This window comes from Megalopta genalis, chromosome 7 (genome assembly GCF_051020955.1).
Source record: "Megalopta genalis isolate 19385.01 chromosome 7, iyMegGena1_principal, whole genome shotgun sequence".
Taxonomy (NCBI): Eukaryota; Metazoa; Arthropoda; class Insecta; order Hymenoptera; family Halictidae; genus Megalopta; species Megalopta genalis.
This window is the reverse complement of record NC_135019.1, coordinates 19,807,423-19,835,003: the sequence shown is the minus strand read 5'-3', so window position 1 is coordinate 19,835,003 and position 27,581 is coordinate 19,807,423. Positions and strand designations below refer to the sequence as shown.

The window sequence follows — 27,581 nt, the reverse complement described above, 5'->3', positions numbered from 1 at the left end:
TCCATTTAAAAAAACGTCGATTATATTTACATGACCTTTACGCGTCCACCAACGGGAAAACTATTAACTTCACATTATGATCCCTTTAAAACCATTCGTCCTTCCCCTGTAACATTTTTTCCTAACTCGAATCAAAACAAAAATATAGCTTATTACTGTTCCGTGAATCGTATTAGGTCTATGTATTAGGTCTATCGGAAAGTTCTGTCCGATAGTGTCACTTCAAGTTTCAATCCATATGCACATGTTGATTTGAGACATATATGACTATCTCTCTTTATCATTGCATTTACACGCATGTACTCTCCTAAATAAACCGAAACAAAGATGTCTCATGTCATTATTAAGTGAGACGCGATCGTGAAAACATGGCTAACGATGATAATGCCAGGCCACATGCTGCTTTGGCGACTCGTCAGAAAATCGCAGAGCTAGGCTGGGAAATTCTGTCACATCCACCATACTCCCCAGACCTAGCACCCTCCGATTATCGCTTGTTTCTCTCTTTGCAAAACTTTTTACAGGAAAAAAAATTCAAAACTGAAGCTGTTGTCAGCCAAGCACTAGTTGAGTTCTTCGCCTCTAAAAATAAATCACTTTTAAAAAATGGCATTTACAAGTTGCCATCACGCTGGCAAGTAGTCATAAGTAACGATGAAAAGTATATTCTACAATAAATATTATTAAATGTATGAAAATTGTGTTATATTTCAATTCAAAAACGGACAGAACTTTCCGGTAGACCTAATATAAATGCTAATATGGATCATGCGAGACCAGGTCACCGGCCACTATGGTCCGTCATGCGAGAAACTGTCGCCGATATACAAACTATACCGAAAAGATATATTAGATGCAAGAACCGTAGCGATCACACTTACCATGAGGAGGTTTCGGCACGTAGAGGTTCAAATACAGGCAGTCTTCGCTCTGGTTGGCCAGCATAGGGGCTAGCCTCTCGAGGTAGGCGCGTCTGTTCCTCGGTAGAGTGGCGTCCGGTTCCGGTGGTTTTTGAGGGCAGGCGGGCGGCATGGTGTCCGCCAGCTTGGTGCCGCGCCAGGGCGTCGGCGTGACCGGCGGCATGTACCGTAACGAGCCGACGGGTGGCGTCGCGTACGGAACGCCGTAATAGGTCTCGACGGACGTCGACGACCTGGCTTCGACGCCGCGCAGGATTCCGTACCTGGTCCGGACCGTTCTGGTGCTGTACTTCTGGCTGCCGGCGAGCGCCTCCGCCGCGGCAGGCCAGCAAAGTCCGCACAGAATCGCGAGGAACACGAGGAGCTTCGCCAGACACTTTTTCGAGCTGTCCCGTAGCCTGCGTTCCCCTCCGACGCACCTCCGTTGTCCTGTTTCGCGAACGCGCGACGCTTTCTCGTTCTCGAGACGATCGTTCCCCGGCGAACGAGCCTCGACACTACCCCACAAAAAGTATCGACGCTGGTCAGCATCGTGCACGAGGAATCGGCTGGAGCTACGGTCCAGGGCAGACAAGCTTCCGATGAGATCGAGAGGCGAGAGGTCTTTCCTCTTCCTCTTCCTCGCAGGCGAGGAGGAGGACGTCCGCATCGCGTCACGCCGCCGCGGACTTGCCCCTCCGGGCCCCGCATCTGTGGGGCCCTCCTGCTAAGGGCGACCCTTTTCTCTCTGGTTTTTCACGCTCCTGCTGCTGCTGCTGCTGCTGCTGCTGCTGCCTCTCGATTCCCTTCCTCGAGCAATCCTCCGACACCGATTCACCCTTCCCAGTCTTTCTCACCACGCTGAAGTCTTGCGCGTTCTTCGAACACTCGTCCTTCTTGTTGCTACCGCCAGCCTTCCTGTCCCGGCGATCGAATAGCCCCGCCCGCTCACCGTTCTCCTTTCCACGGACTTTCTTCTCCACGGCCACCTGCTTCGCAACCCACGGCAGGCCACCTCGTTTCGAATCGTTTCGATTCACCGTGAACTCGGACAAATTCCCCGGTAACACGCTGATCCGCAGAACTCTCAGTTCCATCCTCGGGCGCGTGCATTCCTCGCGACGAGCCTCCGGAAGTCCTCAGCCCTCGGTCTACCCGCGACGATACACGAGCGCCGATTCACTCGAACCGCTGTGTTTGAGGGAAGCATCAGCGAGACCTCCCCGAACGTACACAGATTCGGAAGATTCAAGCGCGGTTTCTAGGACGTTGGAAGAACTTCGTTGGCGTGACGGTTCTCGGGAGACGTCCCGACGATACGTTCGGAGTATTCTGAGCTACCAATCAATTCCTTGACACTGATGTGCACTCGGCTTCGATACTGAACAGTCTTCGACGCGCGCTTCCTTGTTTCTGCTATTCTGGAAACAAAACGGAATATACGAGCTTGGCTTGGGTTGTTGGAACGTCGGGGAATCGAAAAAGTTCTGTCGTTTTTTCCTTTTTTTTTCATTTAAACGTCTCGTCCGATCCACGGCAGTTTCATTCTATATGATTTTGAATATTCTGCGCTACACTAAAATTTTTAACCATTTCGATTCGTATCATGCTCATTATTACCCAGATCTCTCGAACACTGTCTTTAACAATGTACGGTACTTTATACAAGTGAGACAAAAATAATGAAAGCATTTTAAGAATAGGCACAAATGTTATTTCGATTTTGTTCAAATTATTTGGAGGAAAAGTACATTCCTATTTAACTAGCCGCATTAAAAAAATTTTTATCTTACTAACAAATCTACAGTCTAATTACAAGTACAGTAAATCCTCCCTAATTGTCCTTCAACTTGTAAACAAAAATGGACAATTTGGGAAGTGGAGATACGATCATTCGAGCCTCGCGGCTCATCTTTATAGTTGCCGATTGTCAACGATTATAAAAACAAGACGCAAGGCTCGAATAATCGTATCTCCTTCTCCCAAACTGACCATTTTTGTTTACAAGCTGAATTGGGAAGAATTTACTGCATACAATAAGAAATGATACTATTACCATGGTGTTCTTCCCATAAAGCAAATATTTTGATGGAAATGCACAGATTATAGAATGCAAACTTTCCTTATTGGGTTAGGTAAAGGACTGCATCGTTTTATTTGGTAACACGTCTTAAGTTGACGAATCTATAATAGATTTATTGAATTGGAAAAACTAGAATTAAGATCCCGAAGTATAAAAAGGTGCAAAAAATCAAATGTTTAACCTATAGCAACATCACCTTAAAAATGCTATTTGTATATGAATCTTCCTTACTATTCTAGGAAAACTGAAATATTTTCTCGTTCATAATTCTCATTTCTGTCAAAGCTAAATTGTGAGAAATGCTATCATTTGAAAAAATTTTAGTTCCAAAGTATATTTAAAGATAAGATAATGACTTATTTTATACATAACCGGTTATTCGAATTATGAATCTCACGCTAACGACAGAACTTCTTCGGTTATCTGACATTATTGTTCCAATTTGAAAATTACTGAGATATATCTGTTCTATAGGGTGATCGAGACTCGAAGGTCTCACACTGATAGGTCCGAGTCCTCTAGCAAAAGAATCGCCCTTTCTAATTGGAAGGCACTCCACGGATAAGATGCCGGGATCGTTTTACTTGCCGGCGTCTCCGCCTCGGCGACAAAGGGGCAAGAAAAATAGCGATGAACGAACGAGATTGAATGAAAGCCCCATAATGTGGTGGAGATGACGTAAGAGGATCGACGAAGCGCGATTATTGGAGGCGGATAATGCACGATATACCCTCAAAGTGAGTAACCTTCTTCCACAACCGTTCGTATTATTTTATAAAAACGAACGAAAAAAGCGCATAATCTAAAAATTCATATTCATTGGAATCGAAATCAAGTTGCCAATTTTAACCCTCGCGTGTCCCTCAAGATAAAAATTCATCCATTTTCTGTTCCTAAATAATATCAAGTATTTAATCAGTTTCTGATTATGTTGTAAATTTGTTTGTTTAAAATCTGCTATTGCAAACGATACTCAATTTACTAATTAGCAGGTATTCTTCTTTAAGGAGATAATTGTATTTTCTTAAACTGCATCATCGCGCGCAGACATGTGTTCCCGAAGTTGCATAACCTGATTCAAATAGATAGCATAGTTATAAAATCTTGATAATTTATACTACAATTATACAAGTGTGTTTGCAACAGTGTTTCTATTATTGTTTACAGATTATTATATTGTTCATTATTTTCATAGTTCAATTGTTTCCTTCACTCTACACAACTAAAAACTAAAATACTTATTTGCATTGAAGTTAAGATCAGTGCAATAACATTTCAGTAACGTGAGTGAAATTAACAATATTTACTAACCTGCGGATCATTGCGCAAAATACAAGTTATTCAAGTCAACTTTAAGTTAGTTGAAAATATCTTCCTCTTTTTAGTGATTAAAAGAAGTTGAATATAATGTGACAGAATATCCTTAAATTGTTCTAATGCTTTAAGATTTGTATTTGATCTGTTCTTTTTCGCTATAAATGCATACATTTCTCAAACATAACCAAATGCGTATACAGAGTATTAGTAAGTTTCTTCTACAGAAAAATGTCTACAGTGGATATATAAAGGTCGCAAACATTTGACGAAACGTTAATCTAATACAACATTCAACATGGATAGTATCGGTGATCCCGTGTTTAATAAACAACGATTTTTAAAATTGTACCCTCAGACAAAAAAGTAGCAAATAAACGAGACATTTGCTTCGAGCACAAGAGCCAGTCAAATTCAAACACGAGAAGCTGAAATTGTCAATTTATGCATTCACGTACAATCAAACATTTTGTCGTCCACTTAAAAAACAATCTTTTTGACTGCAATCTTCATATCCGTAAAATCAGCGTATTCCGAAAAATAAGGCAAAGTACGTAGTCGGTTACTGTAGAGTGACTAATTGCTGTGCCGTTGGTTCGTTTTCGGGTGCAATTAACTTTATATTTATCGAATGAGACATATTAAATTTTGTGTTCTTTTATTTCGTTGATTTTTTAATAAAAAAAATTTACGCGACCCCGCTGACATTACCACCCGCTTAAGAATTAATGTATTCGGTTTTCGCGACTTGTTCGCCAGAAAACGCATCCGCCGCGACCGCAGCCTTAATCAATGCAGTCGTAAGGTCAAGGCAATTAAAGCAACGTTTCCGAATAATTTGTACGACGCGTGTATTAACGGTTCCGTGAAAAGAACGTGGCTTCACGCTCGGAATAATTCGACGCAGGGCCCATTAAGCGGAGTTATAATCGTTCGCGCGGGCGCACAAAGAAAACCGAGGAAATCGGCCGGTGAACCGAAAGGCAGTTACCACGGGAACGAGTCGCCACGGCGACGAAAGTAATGGAATAATAACATTAATCTGGCCCCGAAAGGCAGCGAGGTTGCTTTTGTTCCGTCGTTCCGCAGACATTTAGCGGGCTTTTTCGGCCCCGCCGCGTCGGGAATTACGCCGGACAACTCAATTTGTAACGTCCTCCGTTCTGAAGCCGCAAATGACGTGAAACCCAATAATACCGGGTCCGCGGCGATGTGAGAATTTCCAATTTCCAAGTTGTTCGTTGCACGTTTCAAGTACGACCCTTTGGTTGATTCCTGTGACCGTATCCGATCCTCTCACTTTCGCCAAAGAGAATCGAAATAGGAGCAAATTACCGAACACGCAACTCGCCAGTGGTAATTACACATAGTCGGGTTTGATTGGAAAACAATCAGTATTGTTATATGCACAGCACCATTTACATATTAATCATTCATACTATGTGTTTAACACTCGTCCGTCCTTGGTGTCCATTTTACGCTATTTTGAAACAGACTATATCATACTGCTATTTTTAGAAAAATTTATCACAGGCTTTACGATTATTACTTTTTTATTATAACATGAAGTATAGGGTAAAGATCTCTCCTAATATGACACCCTTGTTTATTTCCGTTATAGATGTTTCCCGAGTGTCGCATCGACACTTCTTTGTTGCGCATTGAGTCGCATATTTCGTTGAATCGTCTGTTTGTTTATATTTGCAAAATACGTTGCAAAAAGTTTTTGAAGGAGTTCGGTTATAGTAGAAATATCTTTAAAATGCTAAGTGTATAATTATTTTCATAAATACTGTTACATATAGTGCGTTCAGTCAAGTTTAAAATAAACCAATTTTATATGCTCTTCGCATGAAAAGAGATACAAAAAATGAATTTCCTGGAAATGCCAAACCGGGTGTCATATTAGAAATTCATTTTTCGAATACGAGGATTTACATTACAGAAGAGGAATTCTTTTTCCTGTATTTTCTAGTAAATTGTAAAAGAATACATATTTTAATTTTTATGTTTAATTTTCAATTTTAATTTTTTAGAAAATTATGATTTAAAAGACAAATGGGTCTCATATTGAACACACACACAAATATACATAATGCACGCTACGATAAATGTAAAAAAGCAGTTTGTTCGGCACATTGTTTCATTCTATGTGAAAAATGTGAAGAGAACTTTATGTAAATATGTTTTCTATTAGCATTGATATTTAGTGAAATAAGTTGTTTGCCTCTTCGTTATGTACGATAATGTCAATTTGACACACAAGGGACACATTAAATTAGAAAAACGAGAACCGTACGAGGATTAAAACATACACGATATATTGGAATGAACAATTATCGATATTGGCGATCGTTTCTAAAAAATTGTTAAATTATATTTTTGTTTCAATCGAATACATTCAATTTTTTACGTTAAAATTCTGAGTAAATAACAATATTTTATTTAATTTGGACTTTTTATTTGATTCCGTTCAGAGGGACCTGAAATTGATCAAATAAAAATTTCATTTGGTATTGATGGAAAGCTGACTTATTTGATCGAGTAGAAGTTTTATTTAAATTGAATAAACGTTGGAGGGATGTGTAATTGATTACACTGAAGGCTCTTATTTAATATTGGATTGTAATTATCTCTGTTCAAATTTTAACTGAATAATATTGTTGTTTCAGTTGATTATATTGGCAAACATTAACAATCTGTTCGGAACTAATAATTAATTCATAACTTTTACATACTTTACCGTAACAAGATTTGTTATTTTAAAGCTTAACTGAATTTTATTATAGCGATAAATATTTTAAACGTGTTAATAATGTAGAAATATTGTAATGATAGTACGTGTAATAATAAGACAAAGATTCTGATGATTTTTAACATTTTCCATTCGGATCAGTATTTAGAAAAACTGTAACTGACATGCTTCGATGAAAACTGATAATTCGAGAAGAATAGGATGTGGAGCAGCCACAGCCGTATCTCCACGTTCATTGTAAGTAGAAAAGGCGAGCAACGGTCGGACACAGTATCGGTCGTACGCAAGAGCGGTTTGCTCGTTGGAACTGAAACGTCTTCGTAATACAAAATCAAAATCAATACGAAAACTTACTGATTGGATTTAACCATTGACTGATGTATTTTCAAGTGTACAATACTACAATTTTTTAGTCAGAAATTGATCAACAGTAACGCTTTCCTCCTTTGAAATAAAGAACCTAGTACAAGTGCAGCAAAAGTAATAATTAAAATCTTGTTTACAAGAAAAGTAAAGTCTTACAAACCATTTAATCAGTTAAAGGTATGATATAAAATTTATCATGTAATAATTCGTTGAAATGATTGGCCATAGTTATGCTAAATTACTTACGAGTGATTTATATATATATATATATATATATATATATATATATATATATAAGTGAAACATACAATGGAGAAATTATATACCGAGAATATTATTCGAACTTGAAAAATTGTATTAAATCCAAGAAACACCACTTCGCTAATTATGGACAGAATGTAAAAATAATCGTATAATAATTAATAAAAGTTATCACTGGACTGCGGATTTTATGTATTTTTGATTAAGGTTAACTAGGTTGAATACAAATCGTGAAGACATTAGAAAAATTGAAGAACGTCTTTCTAATTAATTAAAATAACTGAAATAAAGACAGACATTTTTATCAGACTTAAGTTTCTTATAACTATCAGATACAATTTTTATTTTGCGTAAAAATTCGCAGTCGAATTATCACGTACAATCGTTCCACAAAAGTCGTAGATGTTTTCAGTAAAATATAAAATACAAAAATTAAAATAAACATATTTCGATTATTATTTGTTTCAAAAACTGTATAACTCACAAATACCCCACTTCACCAATTAAAAGCTAAATGTAGAAATTATCACGTACTAATTAGAAAAAGTTAATATCTACCATTATCCTATAAGGATCATAAATATACTAAGAAATTACAATAAGTATAGTTAAATTATTATTTGTTTTAAAAGCTGTATAACTCACAAATACCCCACTTCACCAATTAAAAGCTAAATGTAGAAATTATCACGTACTAATTAGAAAAAGTTAATATCTACCATTATCCTATAAGGATCATAAATATACTAAGAAATTACAATAAGTATAGTTAAATTATTATTTGTTTTAAAAGCTATATAACTCGGGAATGCTCCACTTCACCAATTAAAGGTCGAATGTAAAAAAATGATCATATAATAATAACCAGAAATTAAACGAACTAGGAGTGTCCACATAAAAACATTCACAGCGTAATAATAATAAATCTCTCCACGGTTTCCCACTAGCTTGTGTAAACAATGTTCGATTTATTTCACTGCTGGAACAATGTTAGTTGAACGAGTGTGCACCCGTTAACGCCACGGATGATTACTAGAATAAAAATTTATACGACTTATACTCGACACACTATCTCCGGAGCGAATGAAATTTAAGGGGCGTTTGAATTACGTAGCCAACAATTTACGTGGATCGCACCCATGGCAGTAAACGACACCGATTCGAGATCGTTATGTCCTCCGCGAAGAGACCGGTCGCCACCGTTGCGCCGTGAAACTTTCCCTCGAATATCAAAAATTCTCGAGTTCGACTGCGAACGAGACTTTCCACTTCGCGCCCCTAAGAGTCTATCTTCGTAGAAACGCCCTCTATTTACTAAACTTTCAGCATTACTGACACAGATTTCAGAATCTTCTTGTCGTTCGAACTCGTTACTATGTCTACTTAATTATTGGAAGTGACCTGACAGCTTCGCTCCGCTCAGAATTTCTGATTCATAGCTGGAGTTCTTCAAATCAATGTTTTAATAACCAGGCTTGCGCATCTTATGCATTCACGGAAAAAATAGGTAAGAGATAGACAGAGCAGTGACGATATGAGAAGAATTTAAGAATATTGTTACATTATTTTCAAAATATGCAATCTAGTGAAAGTAGGAGCACAATTTGTATTTAACACGTGTTTTATGAAATTGATGCAGGACACTTTTATTCTGCATAAAGATCCGCTGACTATTAATAACCATAGAAATTTCGTTGTTCATGAAGAGACTGCAGATTTTGTATTTAAATAGGAGAGATACAGGACAGTGAAGACGTCACAAGAACTTAAAAATATTGTGACATTACTTTCGATTCATTAAAATTAGTAAAAGAAGGAATACTTTTTTATCTTACTTGAGTTCTATGCAATTTTTATTTTGCATGACGGTTCGCTATTCTATTTAAAGTTTAACAGTTAAAATTTTTTGGATCAAATATCAGTCTAGTTAATTATTAGGGTGACTATAAAGTTTCGATACATGTCTGGCTCCATTCAGATTTTCTGATTCACAACTGTAGTTCTTCAGATCAACTTTTTAATAACCACAGTAATTTCGTTGCTCATAAATAGACTGCAGATTTTCTGCATTTATAGCAAAACTTAATAGAACAAATGCAGAATAGTGAAGAGGTCACAAGAATATTGTTACATTACTTTCAATTCATTCAAAACTATCAAAAAAGAAAAGAAATACATACATTTATAATTCACTCCAGTTTCATAGAACTGTTGCAGACTATTTTTATTCTGCATAATGATCCACAGTCTACTCGTAGAACAATTAAAATTTCTGAATCACAGTTAAAAATGTTTGGATCGAACTTTTAATGATCACAGCACTTTTGACAAATTTTCAACACTCACAATTTCTGGTTCACAGTAGTTGAAAATTATTCACACTTTAAATAATATAATTTATAATTTCATTTGGTACTATTTAAAAATCGATTTATTATTAATACCTTCTCGATACTACATAATCGCTGAGTACCCTCTTATAATAGACTTCCGGTGAATAAAGTATTCAGTTTAAAAACAAATTTAACTTTCGTTGAGTTTTATTATTATTCTGCAACCTTTTAGAGCACCTATTTATTTATAATTTTTATTTCTGTTCCTGACAACACGCTGAAAAGAATAACGGCAAGGCTGCGTATCTGGTTAACCCAACATAGTACTTCAAAATTGTCACCCTCCTCTGCTTTTTATAGTTATCAAGTTTCTATATAAATTGTTTGCCTGCCTGACATATCGAATAGCACAGTGAATGCTCTCGACAGAACCGCTTTGCTTCAAAGTGTAAACTACCGCTACTAGAGAAGAGTAGGCGCATCTTTATTCATGTTGCAGCGATAAGAACCGATTTCATTATAGTAAACCGTCCTGCACGACAGGTCGAGATCATCTGGTAGTCACGGGATTAATAACAAATACAAAGCCGAAATGACGGATACCAACAATTTGTCGAAGATAATTTTTCGTATTTTGCAAATGTTCGTGTCGCGTTTATGCAAAATAAATTACTGAATTTAACGTGATTCAATATCTAACGTTTGGCTATATATATTAATCATGCTCATCAATTTCAAATAAATGATTTAAAAAGAAAATTATTTCAAGTTCTTAGATTGTATTAAGTTCGGAAATTAATTCGGAAGCTTCATTCTAACTAATAAATTCTTTGAAATAAATAATGTTATTGATATAAGAAAATCATCAAACAAAATTTTATTTTCTTAAATGTATATCTCTCAAATGACGTTAAAATTAATAAAGCAGGTGATAACTTAAATGGTTTGTGGATAATTAAAAGGCCTGATGATTAAGCCACATGAGGAAGAATTTACTAGCATAGCGTTTTAACCTCGGATGACAAGTTAATTTATCATTCGCGTTCACCATCCCCTTTCAGAGACTATTCACTTTGTTCTTAATTCAACGAATAATTCTTTCACTAATTATGTTCTACCGTTCTTTTCATTATGAAGGCTGGCAGTTCAAATCCCAATTTGACGGATGAAATATGTAAATGTAGAAGAAAGTTACAAATGATTTTAACTGTGAAGGCCATGGTATAATTTACGCACCGAATGTTAAACAGACACTACTGTCTGTTGCCAATTCACTGTATTCATTAGTTAAAGCTAGATCCTTTTTGCACCATATAGACGATCACTTTTTTAAACACGTTAACTACCGTACCAACATTCGTGAAAGACTCGTAAAATCAAAAGAACCTATTTGATACTATAAGAGTTGAAATTTTATTTATTACAAAGAGTCGATTTATTATAGCAACTGCTTTTGTGACCCCCTTGCACCTCGTAGATCTTAACAAGAATACAGAAAATGCATTCGCCGAGTTTAAAATTGTCAAAAAGAAGTAAAGATAATTTCTTGTTATTAATGGTGATAAATAGATTTATTAATCAATTTGATATTTTTTAAGCGTCTAATAACCACGGATAGTGATGAAGAACGTGCCAAAGATCTAAATATATTTGCTGACAATTTATCAGATATTCCAAGCGAAAGCAACTGTAGTTGCTTGAAAATGAATTCTCAGGTTTGATAACCAAATTATGTCAAGTTGGTGTCAAGGCTATGCCAAAGTTATTTCTAGCTAGAAAACTTACAATATTATGACTAATATAAATGAAAATACCTATTTTATGTTGCGAAAAAACTATCTAATGATCTTTCGTAGAAACTTAATGCAATTACTTATTTTTATCGTACATTGTCAGCCACTTTTATTTATAATCATCTTTAAACAGTCTTTTGAATATAGATCAATCCTGTTCTTTTTTTAAATGTTCTCTTTTTTAAGCAGTTTCACTTTCATCAAAGCCACGTTTTTAATTCCCCAGCGTTGAAACAACTTCCCTTTAAAGTAGACATCCGTCAGCCGCCATCTCCCAACAGTTTTCCCATAATATTTACATCGACGGATCTCACGAGTCACGGTAGAATATTTATTGTTTGCTTTCCAATATAGCTTCAATATTTCTGTTTCGCGCAGTATTGCGTTCACGTATAAATGAAGTTCCATCGTAAATAAAGAACTTTGTCACGTGTCAAAATAACGTGTCCCTGAACCCAGTGTTAAAGAAAAAAGGGAGCAATAGACGTTACGAACTTAGAGGGCTATACCGCGACAAGAAAGTGCGTAAACGTCGAAGCTGGTTATCGGCGTAATCCTTCGATTCTTATTCACCTCGTCGAAAGGAACTTTCCCTCGATAAAGAACGTCAAAGTTAGACACGGCGAAGGGTCCAACAGCTTGCCGATTCGTCGCCTATCAGAGGCTTCCGTCGCGGAAGTTGGCGAGGCTTTGCGACTCGAAAAGAGGATCAGGGTGTCGTCGGATTACGCGTTCGAATCGAGTCGATGAACATCCGTCGCTCGTCTCTGTTTCTTCGCTGTCATCGAGATATCGGATCAGCCCGTTAATCGGGACGGACAGGACGCGAGAAAGGGCGGAGGAGAGTTGTCCCGAACAAAATGAAATTCCTAGCTCGCGCTAATTGCACGGGACGCGCCGGCAGGGGAGGACTGGGGTGCGGGAACGCAAGAGCGGCGGGCTGCGGCGAAGGGAGTTCGGCTATTAATAATTCGACGAGCCGGGCTGCCCGCTCGAAACTTCCAACCCCGGCGATCGATCCTGGGGGAATTATCGAGATATGGATACGACAGTCGGATTACGGGGGGAGGGCTTCGGATCTTGGAACTTTTCGAACGCCGAAAGACCGTCTCGAGGCGGTGACACTTGAGCCACGCTCCGCGGAAACCACGGGAATTACGACTTTGCGGGGCCCGACACCTCGGCTGCAATTAATGGCGGCGGATTACCGTCTGCGAAATTAGAAGCCCGAGCTGCCGGAAGTCGCCGAGAGGAAAAATTCCGCGATGGGAATTCTGCACGAGCGTCGACCTCGTTCCGCGCGAGCCGTACGCCACCGCCTGAAACTATTTGATCATTCGCAGCGTGCACGGTTTACGGAAGAAAAGACTGTAAAAGACTCCCCGAGACTTGCATTCTCTTTGTCGCTTTGTCGTTACTCCCGCTGCGTGTTAACTGTGGCGTTCGTTTCGCTAAACAAACTCGTGATACATTTTTCGGTCTTGATCGATTTCGGATCGTTTTAAACTGTCGAGCTACGTAGTCGCCGATGCGTGATGGGTTAGAAGATTATCATCGATTTTATTACAACTGGAAAGTGTCTTTGTTGATTATTTACACTACTGTTAGATAGATTGATGTCTCTAGATAATGTAATCAACTTTGAAATATTTATTTAACATGAATAAAAAGTAATAAAGTAAAGTACGAGCGTGTACCTATCGTGGGACACGGATGCCAACTTGTTCATAAATCGGGACAGTGAAAGAATTGAAGTACACGATAAGGAACAGTGTGTGAAAAAAAAACAGTGTGTCAAAAAAGTGTGTTCTTGCTTAGAAACATTCGTATTCGAGAAAACATTTTTTTACTGTTGATTATTGGATAACAGTGTTCGCGTGGGTGAATTTATAAAGAAGAATGTTCAAAAAGTATGGATGGAATTTTTACATCCCCTTTCGTATGCTCTACCTATTTATTAATGTATTATTTATGATACTGTGTCAAAGAGAAGTCACAATTGAACGGTGTTTCATAATAGGTACATTTGCCTTAACAGCTTTCGGAGCAACGCTGTTTGTGTAGGAATTTAATCACGGTTCTCATCATTTTTGCTAAACCTACTGGAACCATTGAAATAATTGATATGCGTTGATTTATGGAAATGACGAGATTGAATTGATCTAAACGTTTGACGATTTGTGGTTATATGGTGTGGTTTGTGTTATGATCAAGGAATTATCTTGAATCTATCTTTATAATTTCAATAATTGTAGTGCAAAAGATCCGAAACTTTCGCCGGCATTGAATGTTAATCGATTGCTGATTTAATTCAAGTCCGAATCTCGAAATGGAGAGAATATCGTATAACTGTAACTATTGAAAATATATATAAAAAGTGGAGTACTATAGACTGTAAAAACAGTTTGCCGAGCAACTTTATACACCCGAAAAACCAATAGACATCAATGATTTCATTATATCGGGACGACTGAATTCGAGAACTGTATTATGCTTTTCAGAAGAAATTCATCAGTTGTTTGTAAAAGCCAGAATAGTTTGCACGTTTACATCGCAAGAAAGAAAACCATTTAAAGAAATCAGATTAAATGTATTCACGAGCATATTCACTGCTTTCGGAATCAAATCTTTGGTTCTCCAGAGACACGCCACAATCCATGCGCTCGAGAAGTTATTCTAACACTAAATCCCAGAAGTTCAATAACCACCAAACGTTTTATAAGGGAGAAAACTAATTCATTACTCTTTATACGTTCCTGAGTCATAATTATCCATTTTTGTGTTTCACTACAGTTCGATCAATTATATTCTACTCATCATCTTCGAGACACTGCGTCAAATTACAACACAATAATTTAGTATCTAAAGTATAAAATGGATGAATTTTCGTCGGAGAAACGCGCTAGCATTAAACGCAATCAAATTTAGCGAAAATTGTTCCAAGTTACGCCGTGGTAATTTTTAGTACCGCCTCGGAGTCGCCATTCGGGTGCTGCTAACAGTTGGGGTTGCTGATGGCGTAAACGAATGCCGGGAGTGCTAAAGATTGAACGATTCTATGATCGACCGATAGGAAACGGTCTTTGGCTAATTAGTTTCCCGTAATTTCAACCCATAGGCGTAAAAACGCGGCGGCGAACAAGAGATCGTTCGTAAAAAGCTAGTTTGATTTATAGGACGCGGACGACCGATCCGATCGGTGAAAACTGATTGCGTTGATTCGATCTGGCAATAGCAATTTGGATCTCGATCGACGCCGTGTGCAACGCGACTGCACGCGTTTGATCGGAGACGATGTTGAACGACAACGGCAGGAGGTAAACTTGGCCGCGGTAATTGTTGGAGAAACAATGTCTCAGACGCATTCTTCTGTAGACCGTCGCGGAGAGGATCGCGAGGCGGAGAGGGGATCGGGAGCGTCGAAGTTGCAGGACCTTTTCAACCGTGATTAAACGTCGAGCTAACTGAAAGTTCTCCATCGGGCACGTATTTGCATACCTTCGAACTTAACCGGCTTCAAGAGGGGGAACAAAGTTAACACTTCGTTAAGTAGTTTACCATTAAACCATAAGTCCGTGGCAGCGACTCGCTCGCGATTCACACGATCGGCGGGCGCTGGCGCGCCGCAACCGCACAGATCCGTTAACATCGCGCCGAAAACAACAACAACAACAACAACGATCGAACGGTGATCCTCGGATCCGTGCACGATCCGGCCAGTGTCCACGAGGTCTGCGAGAGGTTCATGGATCGACGAAGCATATCCAGGCACACAGAGCACGGTGTCTCTCACGCCATAGTCCGGCCGGACAGTGAGAAAGACAGAGAGTGAGAGAGAGAGAGAGAGCGAGAGGTGTCACCTAGACCCGGCACAACGCGGCGCAGATGGAAACGACGGAAACGGATCGCATCCAGCCCAGTTCGCACTGCACTCGGTGCACTCGGGCCGACTCCGGCAGCGTTCGGCTCGCGAAGGAACTCGTCCACCACTCCACCACCTGCACCCTCACCACCACTAACCACGAGGTGTCTTCATTCCGTGATCCGGATGGTCACTGCCGCCGCTGGACCGCGAACAACCGAGAACGTGTCCTCGAGCAGAGGACGATCTCTGAACGAAGACGAGATAGAATAGGAACAGCGGAGGAAATCGGAAGCTTTCCAGTTCTATGGAACCGGCGCTGGTACCGAGACCGACCGACCACCCGAGCAAACCCGATCCCAGGGACGACCCTTCGTGTGCGCGATCGGCTGTCTGTCCCGGGCTCTACTGACGGCCAGCCGCGCGACCTCCATGGAGGTGGCGGTGCTGGTGCTGGTGCTGGTCCTGCTGCTGCTGCTGCTACCGCCGCCGCCGCCGCCGCCGCTGCTGCTGCTGCTGCTGCTGCTGCTGCTGCTGCTGCTGCTGCCGCTGCTGCTGCTGCTGCTGCCGTCGTGGTGGTAGAAGCAGCGATGGTGGTGGTGGTGACGGTGGTGGGTGGCAGGGGAAGTGGAGGATGGTCCGGCACTCGAGGAAGCCAGGGCATCCACGGCGCCGACGCCTGGTTTCGTACCGACCACCAGTCCGGTCGATAACGCCACGGCAACCCCCGGGTCGTTCCGGCTCTTCTCCACCTCTCTCCACACTTTTCTCCCTTTTTCACCTCCTGTCGCTGTTCCCCGCGACTTTCTCCCTCTCCCGTGCGCCACCTCCCGTCCCCCAGCGGCGTTTTCTTCTTCTTTCGAGCTGTCTCTCCGTCCCGTTCACCCCGGCACCAGCCACCCCCGGCTCGATATCCTACTTTCTCTGTTCATCCCGGTTCCTCGGCGTCTTTCAGCCTCTCCGCCGGATTCTCCTCGCCCAACCACCACTCCTTCTCTCTCTTTCGCTCTCTCTCTCTCTCTCTCTCTCTCTCTCTCTCTCTCCCTCGTCCCCCTCTCGCCCCGATCCCCGTACTCAACGACCCTCTCCTTCTTCTCTCAGACCTCCACCTCCGCCTACTCTACTCCCACAGCCGATGCTACTCGCTGTTGCTGCTGCGCCTTCGCCGGTTTCGGCAGCCAGACTAGAACGAGATCGTCCGCGACCAACGAGGACGCAGACGGAGACGGGAGACGCTCTCTTTGTCGAAGTTGGCAGCAACAGACAGCACCCTGGCTGGAAAAGGAGGGACGGTCCACGACCTACGCCTTAGGTCCGCGCGGATCCGCTGTCTCAGCCTGCCTCGCGATCAATTGCACTTTCAAAGCCGACCACCGCACTACTGGGCTACCTCGGATATGCCAGCCAGCTGGACGATCCTGGATTTTGCTGTTTTTTCAGAGAAATTCGTTGTGAAACAATCGACGCGACTCCCTTTCGACCTTGTACAACCCCCAAGAGAAAATGCAACTGCTTCGTGTTATTGATTTCGCTGAATCTTGTATTTCTTTAGGTTTGCGTTGGAATTCGATGCTTGGATGCTTGATCGATTAGGTTGTCGAAGCGTAAGGTGAAAATGGACGAATTTTTACCGTAAATTTTTGGTGTAACCTTTTTTTAGGGGACGTACGAGAGTTAGATCTAGTACTTGTTCAGCAAGAACCACCTTTAATTCGAACCTGTGATTAAATGTCTGAAGGACTAAGGTCGAAAGATATTAATTCATTGCCCCATGGTCTCTTTTACAGCCCCAATGATGAAAACTTCTTTGTTGCCAGTAATTTTCCGCAAGTATAGCTCTTTCGTCACGAATTTGATCCTATAAAGTGAAACTTTAAAATTGATACAAGTCAAGAAATGTGAGTCGTGGAACACGGATACGCGTTGGTCTCTCATAAAAGAATGAGATAACCCTGTCTTTCCCTAGTATGATATTCCCAAACACATGGTTGCTGATCGCGTTGTTGCACCGAATAAAATTTACGTAAACCAACAATTGGATATCCAAACGATTATTAAGAGAAAGAACAATATTTACATATTAATAATCTTGGCGAGACACATCGTTTCCTGAATTATCTTGTCAGAAAATGTGTGATTTATAAACAACGCTTGCGTGATCAAAAATTTTGATACAAATCATATTACAAGCTTTTTATATAAAACTAGCTCCAAGAAACAGATTACACAGAAACTAATTTCTAATGATTTAATCATAAGAAGCCCTATTACCGTCTCACTTTTGCGACTAAAACTTCCGGTTCTGTCCAGCTAGTATGCACTGTTCGATACACGGTGCTCCGGTAAGCTCGCACACTACTTGTTCGATTGTTTTCGACTACGCCCGCCGTCCTGACAAATAAAGCTACCGGATTAGCAAACATCGAAGATACCGTTCCAAGTTAAATTAACGGGAATCGAGTTAGCCTAACTTCTCCTATATCTCGGGATGGAGATCGTCTACGTGCCCTACTCTCCCGTTCCCGTTGAAGAATCGCGGCTTTGTTAGCGTAAAGTGTGTTCGAGTTCTTTATGTGTCTTTCTCCTCGTTCACAGCGTCGCACGAAATTAATCGCGAGACTTATTTCCGTAAAGATCGAACGCCTTCGGTATATTTAGCTGACTTATTTTAGCTGGACCCCGACTGTTAGAGATATCAATACAGGTCGCTATTCTGAATCTTTAACCTCTCGCCTTACGATTTCATTCTGAGGTTCTTTGTTGGTATTCTCTACAAGAACCGTACAGGATGTTCCATCTAAAACGGGCCACCTATTTATTTATCGTCTTCGCCGCATACATTCGCTATAATAAGAACAATTCGCTACCAAGAGAAAAAAAAAATAACGTAGTTTATAATTATACTCTGAATGATATTTTGCTAACCACGATTAATGGTGTTAAAGTCCTTGGTAATTATATGCTCTTTCAGCTTATTTGTCAAAGTACATTGTGAAAATATTATCTCACACAGTCTCAGCTCTCAGTTCGTAGAGCTTCCAAATTCTTCAACAACATGAATACACTTAGAATTTTCTACTGTGCTCCGACAAGACCTATTCTGGAACATAACAGTATCATTTGGTCGCCATATTGTAAATCACATACTAATAACATTGAAAGATTTGTCCACGAAGACTCGCTTAGAAATACAAATCTTCAAATTCTGCATAATAGAAGAAAAATTACCGATATTTTCTTTGCAAGTAATTTAATGGCAGGTCATGTTTCATATGCAATAATTATTCAATTGTTATGTAGAAACTGCTTATGTGTAAATGAAATGGACATTTTTAGTGCAAACGTCTCAGTCTTTTCTTCAAAGACATTACAGTAAATTCTTCCCAATTTTCCCTCAGCTTGTAAACAAAAATAGACAATTTGAGAAGAGGAGATACGATTATTTTATGTTTTTATAGTTGCCGATTTTCAACAACTATAAAAACGAGACTCAAGGTTCGAATAATCGTATCTTCTTTTCCCAAATTGTACATTTTTGCTTACAAGCTGTGGAACAATTGGAGAGGATTTACTGTATTTCAACAATTTTTCATTCTTTTCATAAAATCAGATTCACATATATACATTTGTAACAAGAGTTTCATTTCATAAAATGCTAAAATGTTTCGTACTTTCTAAGACGTACGGTATCGTACTCTATGAATTCCAGAAAATACGGCGTTTGTTTTTTTTCCCAAAAGACATTCACAGACATTGTTCTATTCTTTCTGCGGCAGAGCTCCAATTTTCTCTCAAGGCTAAAAATATAAGAAAGTTTCTTGAAGACCTGACTCAGCAGTTCAAAGTTAACCCTTGGCAAGCATGTCTCAATGCCATCAGCAACTTTTCTAATAAAGCTGTTATCAATCCAATATGTTTTTACGATGAAAACAAATTGAAAAGCCTTTGTTTTGTTGGTTTAATCAATTTTAACGCGAACAAAGATTACTATGGTTAGGAATTGAGGAGCTTGAAAAGTAGTGGAGAACGACCTCGATTGTAGCACGTTAAATATCTCAAAGTATATAATATCAAATGACATTTGAAATCCATTCATCTTTCATATTTGAATACATAAGGACAATTTATAAATAAAGTTCAAAAGTATAATCGAGGACGATTGTAACAACAGGATCTGCTGAAATAACAAAAGTATAAAAAATCGGGGAACGGGGAAAGAAAATAAAGAATATTATTGCCGTGCATGCCAGGAACCTTACAGCAAAAGCAAACCAGACGAGAAATTTCTCCAATGCTGTCATTATAATGACAGCATAATGCGATACTGACTAATGAGAAAAAGACATGGTAATTTTTCATACTGTATTTCTTACTTCGCCGTTTATACGTATTGTTATTACTTTTTCGAGTAATGGTCTTGATTTCTTAAAATTAAATATATGTTACTATCAGCTCTAAGCTATTTCGCAACTGACCGAGTTGCTCGAAGACAGTTGTAACACTTTCACCGCTTCCCACTTTTTATTAATAACTTTGATATTCCAAGATGTATAATAAAATAGGTGTGTTTCGGTAATCTTAGATAAGAACCTTCGTTGCAGATGCAATAGTTTTGTGTCATCGTATTTTAAAGTAATAATACTACAATCGGAATCGGTCACCATTGGAAGGAGCGAACTCTGTGAGGCAAAGAAAAATAATGAAGGATCGTTGATAATTTCGTGAAAAATTGAACGACTAGACAACATGGGACGCGATTGCGTTAATTCAAGCGGATAAAATATACAACATCTCGAGCAGCATAACGACGTCCTCAATGGTTCGTAAACCCAGCCCGCGATTAAGCCGAGACCCCCATGAGACTCCTGGCCGAGCTAAATACGTCACCAAATGGCATTGTCCCGGCCCGAATCCTCCGGGAAACGGAGCTTGAACTCCAATCAGGATAAAACGTGAAAATTCACGGCAACCAGCTGGTATATCGATGATTCGAAGCTGCCGTCTCGCCGAGCCGAACGCCATAACGACAGGAAAAATCCGTGGCATATTCAAATTGCCGTCACCGAACACGCTACCGAAACACGAGCACGCTTGTGGGCGAGCACTCGCCCAGAAATTGCCTCGTTGTCCTCGACGCCCGTCGTTATTTACGGACCTTAACGAGCGAAAGCTTACGCTCTCTTCTCTTCTCTTCTCGTCAGGTTTGCACGAGGTTGCGAGCAACCATGCGCCGCGCGCTTCTTTTCACTGTGAAATCTTCTTTGTATTTTCACGGCGGGTTTCTTAGGATTCATGAAAATCCAGGGATGCGCGTTGACCCTTCAATCTATTGTCCGGCGTCCGCTTTAAACATTATAATCACAGTAGTTTGACTAGTTTCAGTTTTAATTATAATCGCGATACTGTGGATCTTCATTTAAAGTGCATCAAAGTTTCTTAGACTTGATAGGATTCAAGACGCTGGAATTCATTTCTACGTTATACTGGCGTAATCGGGGTTCGGAATAGTTACCATTAGATTGCGGATTTTATGCATTTATGGAGAAAACGGATGAGCAAAATATAAAAATACATCAACCTAACCGTTGATGTATTCGTTTCGTCTTATTAAAAGTATTTAAGGAAGAAAAATATTGCATCAGGCTTCTGTGCCCTACAAATGATGCAGATATTTTTGATTTTGCATGAAGATCCGCAGTGTAATTATTGTAATCGCTAGACTTAAATTTTTGATTTAGCTTTGCTGCGGTGAATCTTCTAATAAGCGAAAGAACATTTTCCATGAAGCAACTACTTTAAAGATGAACTACGAAAACAGAAAATCGCATAAAGATCCGCAGTCCAATGATCACTAGATCAACATTTTCTAGGGCAAATGCAACAAGCTGTAAATGATTCGTAATTTCTCCTTGTATACTTTTTAATAAGTTGAAGAGAATGTAACTGTTCACTTGAATTCTTATAATTATGTTTTTGTAATTACTATTTATTAGAAGCTAGTTATTATGCGTACAGAAAATATACAAGATTTTCGTCTCGATAAGGTAGAAGATCTATAAATTTTAATTATCTCCTGCGATATTTTTAATCCCATATAAATAAGCCTTTCAATTTGTATTGTAAACTTCGAAAATAAATTGGAAGGCTAATTTCTGTATTGATGTTACTATAATTACAGTAATCACTAGATTGTATATCTTTATACATTTATAGATCGTAAAAATGTTTTAAATTCAATAAAATGCAAGGTCCTACAAGATTGAATATATTTCGAAGTTGTATCTGTTCAAATAAGAGTACTATTCCTTTCAAGCTTTTCACCAAAAGATATCTTAATCTAATTCTCGGTAAACCAACCATTGGATTTCATTGTTAGCTACAATATAAAATAATACAAATATGATAAATTGAACTTTCATTTCAAAATTAAATAAAAAAAACCCTGTTACCATTTATTTCAAAATAACTTAGACGAATAAACTACAAAATAAAAATACTTTCATATTTGAAATGATCCATTATTATAAATGACTACCTGTTTTATCTCATTGTAAACAAAATTTACCAACCATGACTCAAACACTGTAGACGTGTGAGATTGTTTTATTCTAAAGATGATTCGAATATAAATCAATAAACGTGAACGAATGTATATGGGAGAATATGGCATGATATGTTAATGATTCTGACAAACGGATGAAAAGGCATGGATGAAGATTGAATGTGAATTATTGATTTGTTATAATCAATGAATTACTGTTGTGATACAGAATCCCGCAACTGCGGATCTCAAGAGCCGAATTGAAATTCCATTCTGCCTTCAATCATTTTAACGAGCTGAAACTGATACATTGATATTCTTAAATTCATTAAATCTGTCAAATGCTTCAAAACGCACCTACACGATTTTATCATGAAAGCATAAAATCCACAGTCTAATATTCAGTTTATTAAATACTTGCTGTTGTCAAAGTAGGTGTCATCAATTTCCCCTGACATAACTCGAACAGTAGACAGTAAAATCTGTTTACATCCCAATAAAATCTTTTTGCCTCGAACTGTACGCGTTAGCCAGCGAGCCGTTTGATTCGCTCCGGCACGATATCGGACAAGCGGGATTTACAAGTATGTATAACTATCCAACAAAATGGCTTTTCGACAAACACGCGAAATGTTTTCGGAAATTAATTTGGACCAATACTCCAACGATCAAACCCCGGACGTTTGCATCCGTTTTGTCGCTTTAATAGCTCCGCGCCGGAAAGAGCCGGGAATAGAACGACTCGAATAAAAACATAGTCGATAGGCGAGTAGGAATTTTCGCGGTCGCCGTAATTAGCGTGAAAGAAAGGTGACGGGACATGAATACCAATTAATGGGCCCGACAATTACGAGAGCCGCGCAAATTATACTCGCGGGAAATGTCGATATTGAAAGGATGCGAATGGGATTTCATTCTGCGCGACGTCGAAGTTAATTGGAAACTGAGCGACGAATCTGAAAAAATCTGATACCCGATGACGGCGCCGAAGGCACCGACGACACGACGCGACACGAAGCGACACGACGAACAGTTTAATGGGAGTTTTTAGCTGGCCCGGTGTAAGTAAATACTATTGTAATTTTCACACGTTCGCGATCCTCTGATAATTCTATACACATGGTGCCGCTGTTCAGAAATGTATTACCGGATTGCGGATCTTTACGCGTCTGTGACAGCTGCAATTTATGAAGTCCGCGGGAGCCTGTGCATTAACGCTCAGAACTCGGACGAATTTTCACGATTTCACGGATGATAACATTTAGGACCACTCAAGCGCTTATTTCTCAACATTTATTAAAAACTCGGCGATGTTTATGGCTCGTTCACTTAAATATTGAATTAAGCATTCGATTGAAATGAATCAACAAAAAACGAGGTTGTCTTTGTTATAATTTCGAATCCTACAACAATAAACCTAGAAATATTTTAACGCTGTTTCTACCGAAGGTGTCAAAGGACTCCATTTAATTATTTCTACTTAACAGTATTTTTTATCAAAGGGGTTAAAGGACATCTTTCAATAATTTTGAATAAAAATTATTTCCTATGTGCAACGTTTTCTATGTAATCACTTCTCGACTTTTACTATTACAAAATTAATTCGGTAAATTGTATAATACAAAATACTTGTAAAAATAGTGTTAAACAGAACTCGAATTTAGCTATAATTTAACTGTAAACTTTTATGACTATTAGTTATTCAGCGAACTTCTATCTTCCGAATTATTTATTCTTTTGTTTTCAGTTAACACTTTAATTTCTGTTATAAAAGTTCAATTTTGACAACTTAACAGATATCTTAAAGTAGAATTTAAAAGTTTATGTCATTTTCATTGAATGAATTTATTGCCTCTCGTTTTTCTGATTTGTTTAATTATATTTATTCAAGGAAAGTTTAACTTCGAAATTCAAAAATCACCACTTTATTTGCAACAAGAAGTTTCCCACCTGCTATATTACGCAAACTATGTCACAAGAGAATGAACAATGCACAGCAAAAGTAGAAGCTTCAAACGATAAAATGAGGTCAGGTTTATCGTGTACGACTATTGTTTACAGAATTATAACAGTTCGAACGTCAACAATTTATCTAGCGAACACATATTTCTCGAAGCCACTGTACACGTTTCAACGTTTACCTAAATACATTTCATCTGGAATCCATCGACGGACAAACACAACGAGAACAACAAACGACGCGAAAGTAATTAAAGACCCTCGAGTGTCAGTCTTACATCGGGCGACCCGATATCAGAAATCGATCGAACCCGACCTCGCCCGGCGAACTTTCTAAAGAACTTCCTATTTATTAATCCAGTTTTTTCAGAAGGAAAATAGAAAGAGCCGGCTGAAAACCGTGGGCCAAGAGCGATAAAACGCAGTCAGATTCTTCGAGGATCGATTCATCTCCATCAGTTCGAACAAACAAATGCCCGCCGATGGAGCGGGAAATTTAAAAAAATCTCTTGGCCCGTAAGCCGGTTGCAGCTCGGCTTTCAAGGCGGTCGATCGATTCCCGTCCCAGTTAATTAGATCCCCTCAATCCTGTGCAATCCAAGAGAATACGGATCCTGCCCTCGCGGACAAATAGATCGAATTTTCTCAGCCGACACAGGAGTAACCGTAACTTATGAAGCAACCGGGGCCCGAGGATAAAAAAAAAACGAACGAAGGAAAGAAAGAGGAAATTGGCCGTTCCTTGTTTGCCCGCCGAGGAAGCGGTGCCGCTAATTAAGCAGGTGTATCCGGGGCGCAGAAATTGCCGTACTAATTTTCAGGCAGGAGGAGGAAACCGTTTAAAAGCCCAACTCGTTGCAACTGATTGGAAAAAATTGAATTTTTTCCGCACGAGTCAGTAATGCTGTATTTCGACGGTTCGTGAAACTTGAACGCGAAATTACGTGTTGACGAAGTTACGACCGAGTTTACAGCCGAGAGGCACGCAAGTATGTTGGAAAGCGGCCGCACAGTGATCGATTATCTTGGAAAATGAGACTAAAGTGGAAAAAAATTGTTTTGTAAGTGGAAAATTGTTGTGTAGTTTGAATAATTGAAAATTTATGTCAATTTTGATAATCACGTTTCTCTTCTATCAAAATGAGCGTGTACCTAATTGCTTAACCCTTTGCACTCCGATGTCACCGATACGGCAACGCTAAATTATTATTTTTACGGCAAACATGTAAAATAGATAAATAACACAAAATCTTTTATTTATTAATTCGTATAAAATTTCGCAGCAGTATAGTGATTTTTATTTCAATTCAACGAAACCTCGTTGAAGAAGGATATTTTTTAAGAAAAATACAGTTATTTCGTACAGATATACATATGTAGCTTAATATAAACAAAACGAAAAATACAAAAGCAGAATCAAAAGTTCGCTTAAATACAAACTTGACCAATAAATAAAACTAATTTAAAATAAATAAATAAAACTAATCCACGCAGAATAAATAATAATAAGAAACGATAAGAAGAAAAGCAAGAACCGCAAACTATACGAAACGAAACAATATAAAATGAATGGAAAACTACGATATAATATAGTATGTAAAAATGTAGAAGAATTCAAGAAGTAGAGAATTTAATTTGCAACTTAGTGTGCTAAATTCGCTATAACGCTAGAGAAGCATGGGGACTTGCATTGAACAACGGTAAAATCGTGAATGGAGTCCTACAACCGCACAGAAAATTGCTAAACTTTATCACTTTCGAATATTAATAACATACACACACGATAAAAAAGTTAAAAGGTATGAGAAAGTGCAGTAAGTCATCTTGAAAATTTTTCATGATGCAAAAATTGTAACAACGTCAACAGAATAAGGAAAAATCACTGATAATCGAACAATGTTAGAAAACAAGATCTTCAATATACCAACTGCAGAACCTTTTAAAATGCAATAATTATTACAACGTCGATGGGATAACTAAAAATCACTAATAATCGAATAATGTTACAAAGAACGATGAAGCAAGATATTCGATATACCAGCATGGTAAGCTTCCATAATGCAAAAATAGTTACAATGTCGTTTTCTAACAACGTGTTCGATATTCTTAAAATCGTTAATAAGCGAACAATGTTTGAAAGAATAATAAGGAAAGACGTGTCATAAAATCTAAAGTTTAAGTAATCTCGTAATCCCATAAATGTTCAAATAAGAACAAAATAAATAGCGGCCTAATTTTAACCCATCGAGTGGAAAATATTTCTCGACTGACTCTCCCTGAAAAGATTATCGGAAGTCCCATAAACGTTATAACTCACCGTTATTCGCGTGGTCTGGCTACCTCAGCTTCCGGTCAACTGGTTTTAGAAGAAGATGCACAGGAAACACGATGAAAGTGGAATAAAAATGTTGGAAGTCTGGCGTAACGTGTGAAGACGGATGAATCACTGCTGTCAGGTGTCACGATGACTTACGAAGGGACCATGTGGTCGAAGCAACGAGCGAAACACGACTGATGACTCCCTCGTGGGGCGAAATTTGCATATACCTTGAGCGGACAGGTAGAAATGAAAACAAAAACATGTTCAGGAGGGCTCAGATTTGCCTGCATACTGTCAAATATAAAACTGTATAATTCCATAATTTTCCAAATATAACAGCCTCCGAGATTGCATTTAAACGATATTTTAGTTTAAAAAAAAAAAGAGAGAAAATTCGTTCGGGTGGGGGATGCGCGCGCATTTGTCGCCCAGGAAAGTTGGCAACGCACGTGGTGGCATTTTTCTCTGACAAAGTCCACGATCGTACTATCAATTTGTTTCAAATCTCACGTTCTACGAATTTTTACAGTTTTCCTCTATTAGGAGAACTATCATGAATGGAACACATGTTGAATGGGTATTTATCGCAAAAATTGTGAATCTTCCTATAATAAAATCTTACTTGTTTTGTAACTGTACTATGCATATCCGATCACACACACCTAATTCGAATCCAGTACCCGTTGATACGTAACTATGTAAGACAATTCATTTTTGTTGTGCTTGAGATATATTTCTGCCCTAAACTCTTTTTTCTTATTATGTGATTCATTGTAAATACGTACAATATTTTATATTAATCTTAAATTATATAAATCTTCTTTGTATCTTTGGTTGATATCACATTTTAATATTTTATGACAACGAATAATCCTAAAATAAAAAGTGACTTCACAAAAATAACAATAAAATATTGATAAAAATATGATAAAAATATCTTACAAATTAGTCATAAAATATTAAAGAAAATTTGTATAATTTAAGATTAATATAAAATATTGTATGTATTTACAATGAATAAATAAACAAAATATAAAAATGAATACCAATATTATCTTATTTTGTTATACTGTTCCACTCGATGCAACCATCTGG

General features: G+C 38.6%; 1 protein-coding gene across 6 annotated transcripts in view; it reads right to left on the bottom strand.

Annotated features, from left to right (window-relative positions):
* Positions 1-26,621, bottom strand: part of LOC117219848 (neuroligin-1) — a 116,949-nt gene extending 90,328 nt beyond the window's left edge. The window contains exons 1-2 of one of the 6 annotated variants that reach the window (XM_033469338.2): positions 26,484-26,621; positions 882-2,320 (exon numbers count right to left, since the gene is read on the bottom strand). In XM_033469338.2, the coding sequence (XP_033325229.1) occupies positions 882-1,569 (688 nt within the window). In that variant the 5' untranslated portion in view covers positions 1,570-2,320; positions 26,484-26,621. Of the gene's footprint in view, positions 1-881; positions 2,321-3,435; positions 4,284-9,858; positions 10,106-15,302; positions 16,253-26,483 lie in introns of those variants that run through there. The other 5 variants (XM_033469335.2, XM_033469336.2, XM_033469337.2 and 2 more) reach the window with 5 other exon arrangements.
* Between the last annotated feature and the right edge of the window lie 960 nt (positions 26,622-27,581).